The sequence below is a fragment of the Epinephelus lanceolatus genome, chromosome 13 (genome assembly GCF_041903045.1).
Source record: "Epinephelus lanceolatus isolate andai-2023 chromosome 13, ASM4190304v1, whole genome shotgun sequence".
Taxonomy (NCBI): Eukaryota; Metazoa; Chordata; class Actinopteri; order Perciformes; family Serranidae; genus Epinephelus; species Epinephelus lanceolatus.
In genome coordinates this window covers 41,110,938-41,122,465 of record NC_135746.1, presented here as the reverse complement: position 1 = coordinate 41,122,465, position 11,528 = coordinate 41,110,938, and the positions used below count along the sequence as shown (strand labels likewise).

The window sequence follows — 11,528 nt, the reverse complement described above, 5'->3', positions numbered from 1 at the left end:
CACACACATACCAACAGTAACTCCTTCAACCCGTATGACCAAACACATCCTGTGTGTCTAACCCCTAATACAACTATAGACTGTTAAAAACATGGATGACAGGTCTCCACCTCCTCCCACTGAACAAAAATGAAGCCATAGCAGAGTTGCGCTGGTGATGACATTTGGAGCCAAAGTCTTCCAGTAGCAATCTCTGCAATATCAAATTCCTGCCCATACACCCGTCTGACTAACTGTGAGAAGCACCATTGATTATGAGCACACTGAGTGGCGCATATTTGCCAATCATGACGTCAGACTTTGTAAGTATTTTGTTAAAACCAAACTTATCAGAAAAACGAACGCTTGAACACAAATCATTGGATAAGAACTACCTAAAATGACACAAAAAATATTTGAGACAAAAATAATTTATGTATACTTTGATTTGATGTAAGTACATTATGTTATGTAAATGTAACAGTAATGTAAAGTTTAAGTAAATATCTCAAAGACTTTCATTTAGGCTAAATAAATGTTAGTTAACTTACTAACACCACATGAAGTAACACAATGGTGCTTGAGCCTAAGGCCCACTGATGAAAGTACTGCAATATTTATGTATTTGCAGAATGAAGAACAGGGTTTCAAGGGTGACATTCACAGAAATTAATGCTGTATAAGTTACTGCTAATGCAAATGCAACATTTCCTCAGATCCCAGTTCATGGCTGCTCTTTAAAATGACAATAATTTGTTTGGCTGGCCCCAAAACAGAACTCTGTAACCTGTAGTATTAAACCTTACCCTGGGTCTTGCATTTCAGGTGTGCTCTTTTTATCAAAGGGTTGAGTCACACTGAATTGCTACTCCTTGAGCCTTTTGCTATAAACCAAGAGTGCCATCTCGTGGGCTCAGAAAAATCTAAAAAAGGTTCTTAAAAAGGTTCATCTGGCTTGATTTGACTATCACTAGTCTGTACAAAGTTTTGACTAAGAGTCTTTGACCTTAAACTATCGTGGGTTTTCCCTAACCCAAACCCCTAACCCCTAAGCCTGTAGGCATTATGCACCCCTATATGAGATTACTTTTCTTTGCTCCATAAATCAAAGCCATGAAACATTATAATATGATCATAATACATTCCACAAATATGCATAAGCATGATATAAAGTTAAACACATGAATATATGGAGTTAACTTTTACTGGAAGCTAATGAGTTAATATGGGACATATAATTTTAGTCACTGCATGTAAATATCATAACATAAATATCTTTTAAGAAATAAACTACACAATCTAGAAATCTATGCCCCATTGTACAAAATATACAATAATTATTCACAGCCCAACTACACATCAAAATTGGGTTAAAAACTTTAATAAAGCATTTTCATATTGTTTACAATAAACTAAGAACAGAGTAAAATGTGATTCAAATTAACCATGATACATAAGAGAAATAAGATAAGACAAATATATATATTAAAAAAACATACAAAAATTTCAGCATATAAAAATATGTATTTCCATCAACAGGCCTTTCATGACTCAGTTGCCCTGAGAAAATGACACATGGTTAATGTGTCTGCCAAACACCTGACAGGTTAAAACTGCAGTAAGAATTTTCCACCACTAGGGGTCAGAAAGAAACACAGGTCTTTGCAGTTTGCTGTGGCACAGCAATATATGTGTGTAGAATACATTACACAGTTATTTGATTCAGTGATAACTTAAGACAATATTGCTTCACACGTTTGAGTAATAAAGTGATAAAAGCAACATGTATAGAATGATGACACAGCTGCGAACATGAGAAGTGTCCTCTGTGTTACTGCTGTGGGACAACACTGGGCAGCACACAGGTACAGCCCACTGTGATCAACTCTGTCCCCAGTCTGAAGTCATACTTCATCCTCCTCTTCCTCCGTCCTTTCTTAACGGGCTGTTGTCTTTGGACTCTACATATATACAGATGAGATCATTATAATCTTACAGTGTTAAATGAAATCAAACTGGACTGTAGTGGATGTGACTACAAAAGACAGGGAAATGACATTAGCAAGTGTTACAGGGAAGTCAGTCTAACACAGCTCAGTGAGTTTCTGTTCAGTACAATACAATAAATGCAACATCTGTTAAAAATATCAAATTATTTATACAGTTTTCACTCTGTATAGAGCAATGACAGGTCAGTCAGAAAGAGAAAACAGAAAGCTATTACTGTCTTTGAAATAAACATTTAGAAGGGGCTGGGGATTTTAGCCATGCATAGCATTCCAGAGCATTTCAGTTTGAAGTCTTAAGGCAGTGCAGACTGTAACCTCAGTGTTTGACAGTGGATGATTAACTCCAGATTACTTTTAGTTTTCACATTCCACCACTTCAAGCCATAATAAAAGGGACATTTTCCAACTGATCTATCAACTATTCATCCTACTATATGTAGCTTTACTCAATAAGGAATACCTAAAAATACTATTTTCTCTGTTCTTACAAAGAAAAAGTTTTAGTTTTTTTGTCAGGTTATGTATTTCAGTTACTTAAGTTAAGTAATTCTAACATAAGCCAGAAAAATACAATTTATATAATTAAAACTGAGATGCAGAAAATGTGAGGATTTATTTAACTATAGCCTATAGAATTTACCAAGTTCATTTTAATAAAGTTAATGTAACAACTGTCAGTTAATTCTTTGATTGAAATTCATCATATTTGAAACACACAAAATTTATTAACAGTACTTACATAAACTTTATTAAAGTGAATTAGGTAAATTCTATGAGCAATAGACAAATGAATCCCATAGTCAATTCATCTTAGTTTTATTTGATTTAATTATATAAATGGTACTTATCTGGTTTATTTTAAAAATACTTGACTCATATCAATGGAATTTTTACACGTAATTGAAATATAGACCAAATAATTTATTTTACTGTTAACTGTACATGTACATGAATAATATTCCACTTGGAAAACAGTACATTTATACCCAAGTTTGCACTAGTATGTATTAAAATCCCGGCAATAAAAACTGATTATTATTTATGTAGTGCCTCTGCATCAGTTTAAAATATCCTCTGCCCAGCAGCTTGATTCAACAGGAAATGCATCAGTTTAAAAGAGAAAATGCTCTCCAAATTACATTCACTTGACCTGGTTGACCTGAGCCCACTCAATGAACTTGTGTATTCTTGAAGCATAAGAATAATTACAGCACTGTAACTTGCATTAGAAACAAAAGCAGAAGCCAAAATGACAACTGCAGTAGCTCACCTGTGGAGGACCAGCACCTGGTAGTAGATAGGTTTGGCCTGCAGGGCTACATCCTCACCTCCCCCCTGCAAGCTAAGACAGCCAGAGGTCAGGCACTGAGCATGAGAAATCCGCCGAGGCAACCGAGATTCCACATAGGAGTCTCTGGAGAGGGAGAAAACCAGTATTTATATTTGGGATTCCAGGCTTTATGAGTTTCAAAGCTGTTAACTGGATGAATCGTGGAACGATGAAAAGTGGTTTTGGCACTAATTGGAGTAAAGCAATGCAGTAAAGCAAGAAAATTGAAGGGCTCTCAGACATCCGCGATCCCTCACCTGTACGTCCATGGTGACAGAGACATATTAGCGATGGTAGAGGCAGACATGCTGGCAATCTGGGACTGCACTGAGGAATCCAGGATCAGTCTCACTGTCTTGCCCTTCAATTTGATACCCTTACCCGACTTCAAGGAAAGTGCCTGGCCTTTCCTTGCACCGTGCAACAGCGTGACAAGGCCCAGCACCAGGAGAGTTCTCAACACCTGAACACAAGAACACCAGTAAGTGCTTTATCTGTTAGAAGACCTGAGAAATCAACGGCAGCTGAAAAGAAAATGAGATTACTGTGTGAATGCTTGGGTGATATAGAACACACAGTTCTCAAGGACAGAAGAGTCTTATATGATTTGCTATACAATGTTATGACCAACATTAAGTTTGGAGTCAAAAGTCAAATGATACAGTAACTTTTTATAAAATGTGCTCACATCCAGCAGAACATGTCACAATATGTCATATAAAAAATAAAAGTAATCTCATGATGATACGACTAAAGATAAGCACTCACCAGCAGCATGATTGTGTCGTGTCCCCTGCAGAGCCCAGCTTACTCTGTGGAGCGCTGCTCTGCTGTCTTGTTATGTCTACATTCTCTCTGTGTTTATACGCAGGCAGAGCGTGCTGGTGTGTGTTGGCAAGATCCGCAGTGCATTTCCGTTATGACTGTCACTGATTTTAAAGATACACATTTTGATCTGGAGATAAAGCTTTGTCTCTTTGGTGTCAGCATTTCTTTATTGCCTATGCCTATCAACATCCCCATCACTTTTTCTTCTCTATCTATGTATGCAGTTCATGATCTCAATCCTCAGCTTATGCTGATCTTTTTTGTTTGGTTGGTTGTTTTTTGTTTTGTTTTTGGGTTTTTTTGTACTGTGCATTGTTCTCTTTACTTGCCCTCATTTTGATCTGTCATAATTAACCTTTTGAAAAATGGACCTCCTGCAGGTGGCCACAGGAGATGGTTGTTTGCATGATCCTGTTTAAATGTAACTAGCTATAACTGTAATAGCTGGAACATTCATTCTTTTAGCATTAGACAGCTAGGCCTACTTTCTTCCCTGTCATCGCGTCATGACCTCACCTTACCTGCCGTGCAAACATAGTGTTTTGCGGTAATTATGCTGGTATTTCTCTGTAATGGCCAAGGGACATTGTTTGCATACTCTTGTGTGTGTGTGTGTGTGTGTGTGTGTGTGTGTGTGTGTATATATATATATATATATAATAAAAACCACAAATGGCTTCTGTCCTTCATGTCGTCACATTGTACAATATTAATGACGCCACTGCACCACCTTGCCTGTGGTGCAAAACTGTGTTGTTTCACATGGTTTTGCACCACACGCAATGTGGTGCCAGAAGAAGCAGGAACACCTTTTCACTCTCATAAGAATGAGCATATCTCAAAAACAAAATAATGCTAATAGTTCAATTAAGTGTGGAGTGTTATAAAATATTTTGTTTGTTTCTACATTTATAAATCTTTTGGATCAATATGTTTTGTGTATTTATTTTATAAAATCTGATGAAAAAATGTCCAATTGTTGCATCTTTTTATGACACAATTTCAAGACTTTTTAGTAAATTCAATTAGTATGGTTTATAGACTTACGTAGCCTTTTAAGGTTATACTGATTTTAGGGATATGAAACATTTAAAGATACTCCAAGAAATTACTTCACAATAAGCAAAAAAAAACCAACAACAATGTAGACCCAGGTGAACAATTTCTATTGCAGAATTCAAAGGGTTAAGTCACAGTGCATAGAAAAAGCAAAAAGTCCCCTGTGTGGAAATGTTAAAGTGTGAAAAGCCATATAAGCTACATATGTGTGACCTGTTGCATCCTGTCAAAAGGTGTGAAAATGTTAGTTCACCTATGAACCTTTTTGATGTGGCTGTGAAAACAATACTCTACTTTTTGCTTTTATGGCAAAAAAAGTTTATAGTTAATAGACAAAAAATTGATGTGAAAACCTGCGACTCAAACAGGGACATTTTCTTTCAGTGTACAAACCAGACCAAAGGGGATTTTTATCAACAATAATTTGTGATGTCCTTTGAGAAAATCTGTCTCCGATCTCAGTTTGAAATAGGGTCACACTGGGACCTATTACCTATTATCTTTACATTATACCTTTAGGGAACGAGCTGAGACTCATAACTGTGAACAGCCTAAACTCTGATTTATTTATCCGAGTCATATAAAGCACACTTACACCTACACACGGCAAACCCAGTCTAAACAATGTAGGTCAGGGAAATGCTGACGAGGGTTCTGGTAATTAATCAGCATAACTACTTTTCAGAGGCAAAGTGTGTGATAACATTTTCTCTCTTCAGGCATTATATGAGTAAGGAGCCTGCTAACTAGAGCACAGCTGAACCGGAGGTACAGTGAAGTAAAGACAAATTGTTTAGAATGAGATGCCCAAACACTTTGAGACTTTTGAGCTCTGCTAAAAACTGTTCTAGAATATGTTCCTCGCATACAGAAAATAAAAGCGAATAGATGCACAAAACTGACTGTTGATGAATAACCAAGATAACTTGCCATAAATGTAGAAATTTGATTAATGGAGTTATGATGAAGCGGTGTTCTTCTCCATTCTGTAAAAACATACAATCTAGTGTGGCGATGGGCCTGTGAAGTGCATCTATCATTGACACTAGCTTGTAATAATCCCAGTAAAGCGATGCAATTTGCAGATGATACATACTCTGTGGGTTCGTCTCTATGGGTCACTGCTTTCACAATACTCATAGTTAACTGATACATTATAGTGCTGATTATAGCAGCTTGTCAAATAGAGGCACTTTGGGTTGGTAGTCCCACCAAACCACTAACCCAAAGCATCATTATTTGACAAACTGGGAATGAGGCTCAACAATCAACTATCCTTTTTCAGAGTTGCATACAGCACTTTCAAAGACTGTTCAAGTTTGTCTTTTAGAAACTAACCCAATTAACTCATGAAGACACATAAGTAAATGAAAAAATAAAAGGTAAAATCTAAAAGGTATACCAGTTGCACAATTTTGACTCCACAGCTGCCCATCCATCTTGCAGGTTGTAGGCATCTACTATATCATTCTAACCAAAAGCCTGAGAAATCACTCTGCCTGTTTTTAGTTTCACTGTGAATTCAGCTTAACTTGAGCAGAGCTACATGCTTTCCATCTTTTAATATACTTTCTATAATCATTTGCCAAAAAGCACTTCCTCTGTTCCCATTTATTCCCAGTGAAGTTTTCAGTCAGCTCTGTTACATAATAGTGAGCAGCATTTATTTCCCAGTGGTGAAATTTGACTCGATACCAAATGACAGTCAAGTAAAGTTCATTTATAATTATGGCCTCTCAACACAAGCATGGTACAAAGTGCTTTACGTCTAACTGATAAATAATCAGTCAAAAGACAAAATAATAATGTTGGATAGTGCAACAAATAAAAGGGAAAGAAGAAAATAAACCACACACGACAGATTACAGCCTGATGCAGATCACTGATGTTAAATCCTTGGAGCAGATGAATAAAATGTCCTGGGATCAAAGCACTGGGGTGCAGTGCTGAGACATGCTGACGGATTCTAACATATTAAAAGTTTATTTATGAGTCATTTGGTACAGAAGGATGAAAGTCAGTGGTAGGAAGTAACTAAGTACCTGTAACTTGTACTGTACTTTAGTATGTCAATTTTATGCTGCTTTATACCTCTACTAGGCTGGATTACTGTAACTCCTTATTATCAGGTAGCTCTAGTAAGTCTTTAAAAACTCTCCAGCTAATTCAGAATGCAGCGGCACGTGTACTGTCAGAAGCTAAGAAACGAGATCATTTTTCTCCTGTTTTAGCTTCTCTGCACTGGCTCCCTGTAAAATCCAGAATTGAATTTAAAATCCTACTGTTAACTTATAAAGCTCTAAATGGTCAAGCTCCGTCATATCTTAGAGAGCTCATAGTGCCATATTATCCAACCAGAACACTGCGCTCTGAGAACGCAGGGTTACTCGTGGTTCCTAAAGTCTCCAAAAGTAGATCAGGAGCCAGAGCCTTCAGCTATCAGGCTCCTCTCCTGTGGAATCATCTTCCTGTTACGGTCCGGGAGGCAGACACCGTCTCCACATTTAAGACTAGACTTAAGACTTTGCTCTTTGATAAAGCTTATAGTTAGGGCTGGCTGTGGTGGAATATTTGTTTAAATGAAAAGCAAACCTAATTATAGTTGCAGCGATGGGTCGGGTCTGGGCATTTTTAGGCAATTCTGAGCAACAAGCAGAAGAATTGGAAGATATTTAGGAATTTAGCAACACAATCTGCCTTTTGCATCAGCTGAGGCTTGAGCTCACAACCTCTGAGACTAAGGATCAATTTCTATCTCACTGAGGTAAGTAGTCAGTGACAATTCATGTGTAGCTTCACAAATTGACTAAGCCAGACATGCAGGTTTAGCAGCCGTCCATGCATGGAAAAGCATATTTCAAACCACTGTCAAAAATTCAGTTGTCGAAACAAAAATCTGAAAATACACATATTGCATCTAGACAGCATGGAGATGTTGGTAATTTATTTTAACAATGATTGATTTGCTTCATAAGTGAAAAACTGATGTTTAACTAGTTGAGCTATGTGCAAAGTGAGAAGCCTCAGATGGTTTCACACTGAAGTATTGACACTGGATCTTTGTGCAAAGTTTGGATTATTTTCAAGCACGAGAAGGCAGATTTTCTCGCAGGAAGAAGACTTGAAGATGCTGCACAGTGATCAGTCATGCTCAGGCAATTTTAAGCAGTAAACTGGAGCACAAGAAGATGTTTACATTACAATGTGGATTCTGCACCAGTTGAGGCTTGAATCCTCAACCTCTGGAACCTAAGACGGTCATCTACCGCTCTGAGCTAATTGGCAAGTAGCAACTCAACAGTGGCTTCACAAATTGAGTAAGCCATTCACTGTTGTGTAGGAAAGCAGCCATCTGTGCATGGAAAGGCAGATTTGAAACCACTGTAAAAAATTCAGTTATTAAGAGAAAAATCTGAAAATACACATATTGCATCTAGACAGCATGGAGATGTTGGTAATTTGTTTGTAATAATGATTGATTTGCTCCATAAGTGAAAAACTGATGTTTAAATTTGCCATTTTTGCATTGACTCCAATTGTTCACATTAGAGCAAAATTCAAAATGCTGTCAAAAATTCAGTTTTTGAGATAAAATTCTGAAATTTGCCACACATCATCTACCATGACTCTAGAATTTTGTCATTTTTTTCATGAACATTAAAGATTTATTTAGCAAGAATTTGCATGTATATGTTTACAGTACCATTTACAGTCAAACATTTTGATGCACTGTAGGCTCAATTTTTGATAAATCAAAAATCTGAGAAACGTAGTTTTTGTAGGACAGTCTGAAGATGCTCTGTAGCAAGTTTGGTGTCAATTGTGCAATAACTGTGGGAGGAGATGTGTGGGTGGTGAGTTTTCACCCATGGGAAGTATGATTTGAAGAAGAAGAAGAAGAAGAAGAAGAAGAAAGAAGAAGAATACCTAGGATTACAATAGTGTCCTGGCAGCTTTTTTTTTGCATTTTGACAATATAGTCAAAATGTTGAGAAAAAAGTTAAAATGTTTAAAATAAAGTGGTAATGTTGAGAATATAGTCGAAATGTTGAGAAGAAAGTTAAAATGTTGAACAAGTCAAAATGTCAAGAATAAAGTCAAAATATAGAAAATAAAGTCATAATGTCGAAAATAAAGTCAAAATGTTGAGAATAGAGCCAAAACATTTAGAATAAAGTTGAAATGTTGAGAATAAAGCTGAAATACTATTTCGAGAATACAGTCAAAATGTCAAGATAAAGTCAACACCTCTGCTTCATCAAAGTGTGTCTTGTGATACAACATGTTCTCTCTGTATTGCATGCAGGCGAATCTATCAATACCTTTCCATCTGTTTAATCCATTTCAGTTTGCAAAAATGTGGCCACCTCTTTCAAGTTTGTTTGCTATCGTCTTATTAACATTATCGGCACAATTCTAAAGTCCTAATCTGTATTACCAACCTGTGTTCATGCATTTAAAGAGGAAACATTGCCTTGTTACTAAAACCACTTCTGAATTTCGTCAATTCAACGATTCATCAACACTAGGCATTTTGTAGAAGCAGCCATATGTGCTAGTAGTTTGATTTATTCTCAAAAGTTCCATTTAATCAAGTGTATTCTAAATATTTTAAATATTTAATCATTATTCTCAAAATGATATTTCAACTTTATTCTCTGCATTTTGACTTTATTCTTGAATTGTAAAAAAAAAATAAATAAAATCTTTATTTTTTCTTATGGCTGAAACTAAGACTGAAAGTTTAACCTTCTTTACAATATCACTTTATTTTCAAAAAACAAATAAAAGAAAACTATGTGCCTCAGTGTACAAGTCAAGTTTCTCTTACAGTTTACATCAATTTCTGTGAAAACATGGATGCTTTGCACCCACCGTAACCCTGACAGCACAGAAGATCTACACAATCAGCACAGTTTCAAGGTGGGCACCCAAAATTAGTGTCACCAATTCAGTATCTGACCAAATGTCGCCCCTTCTGTTCCTGAAATATGACACTGAATAAAGAGTTTTCTATGCAGAACATTATGATGTCACAGTGAAGCTGACCTTTAACCTTTTGAATATAAAATGTCATCACTTCATTATTTCATCATAGTAGACATTTGTGTGAAGTTCTGTCATAGTTAGCATATAAATTCTTGAGTTATGGCCAAAAACATATTTTGTGAGGCCACACTGACCTTGACCTCAAAATTCTAATGAGTTTATTTTTCAGTCAAAGTGGACATTTGTGTCAAATTCAAAAAAATATCCTAAAGGTGTTCTTGAGATATTGTCTTCACAAGGATTAATCTCTCAAGACAGATTCTGCAATTTACATTGTAGAATCTGTAAAGAGCCCTGGGTGAAAGACAAGTACAGATGGGGGGGGGGGGCTTTGACTTTGAACATGCTGCGCTTAAGCCAATCACAATGGAGGGGGCGTGGCCGAGACGGTCAGGTGTCCCCAGGAAATGTGTACCTACAGAAACAGCAAGCTCCGCGTCCATAGCGACTGCTCCACCCAAAACGCCGTCTCGTCAATGTGGAAAAAAATATTTTTTCCAGCGGATGTCTTAGTTACAACATGATTGAGCTAACTGGAGTAGTTTCATGTCATATCTGACAACGGGAGGCTTTTAACAGATAATGTCCTGATGTTAGCTTTACTAACTGTCCCTGTCAGCTGCAGCCACTGCTGCTTTCTAGACATCGTGATTTCCCAAAACTGAATAAATACCACACATATCAAAACTGCTTTGCTAGCTCAATCATGTAACTAAGATATCCGCTGAAAAAAATATTTTATTCACAGACAGTTTATTGAGTTATTACCTCATTTTTATGCAGTCTATGGTTATTACAGACACCGCTAATGGCTAACGTTAACGTTAACAGCTAACGGTTAGCCCAGCTAATCTACAATAACCATGTTAATTACAAAACACACAGAAATAGTAACGTTTGTTCAGTCATTGTGTTTATAGACTTAAACATCAGATTAGTCTACACAGTGATATAGTGTTACAGATTGGCGGTCAGTTTATCCCTGGCCCTAATACTCTTCCATATACAGTAGTTTGAACATAGTGCAACCCATCCATAGTTCAGTGTTTAAGGAGACAATTTGATAGTTAAAAAAGAAATCTTAAAGCAAATGTTGTGTGACATGGGGACAGTTTGGGAGGTATATTTACCAGTATTCACTTTCTTGTCAAGTTATTTATCTGTTTGTTAAATATGAAGCTAAGGCCAGTTAGCTTAGCATAAAAACTGGAGACAGGGGAAAAATTAGCCTGTTTTTTTCCAAAATTAGCAAAATCGTTCATAAAACCGCAACT

General features: G+C 36.6%; 1 protein-coding gene across 1 annotated transcript; it reads right to left on the bottom strand.

The window, feature by feature from the left end:
- Positions 1 to 629: 629 nt before the first annotated feature.
- il17a/f3 (interleukin 17a/f3) lies at positions 630 to 4,232 on the bottom strand. The gene is made up of 4 exons (XM_033649372.2): positions 4,087 to 4,232; positions 3,576 to 3,781; positions 3,259 to 3,402; positions 630 to 1,940 (listed from the first exon to the last, which is right to left on the bottom strand). Exons 1-4 carry the CDS (start codon positions 4,093 to 4,095, stop codon positions 1,811 to 1,813), a joined length of 489 nt encoding a protein of 162 aa, XP_033505263.1. The 5' UTR covers positions 4,096 to 4,232; the 3' UTR covers positions 630 to 1,810.
- Positions 4,233 to 11,528: the final 7,296 nt, after the last annotated feature.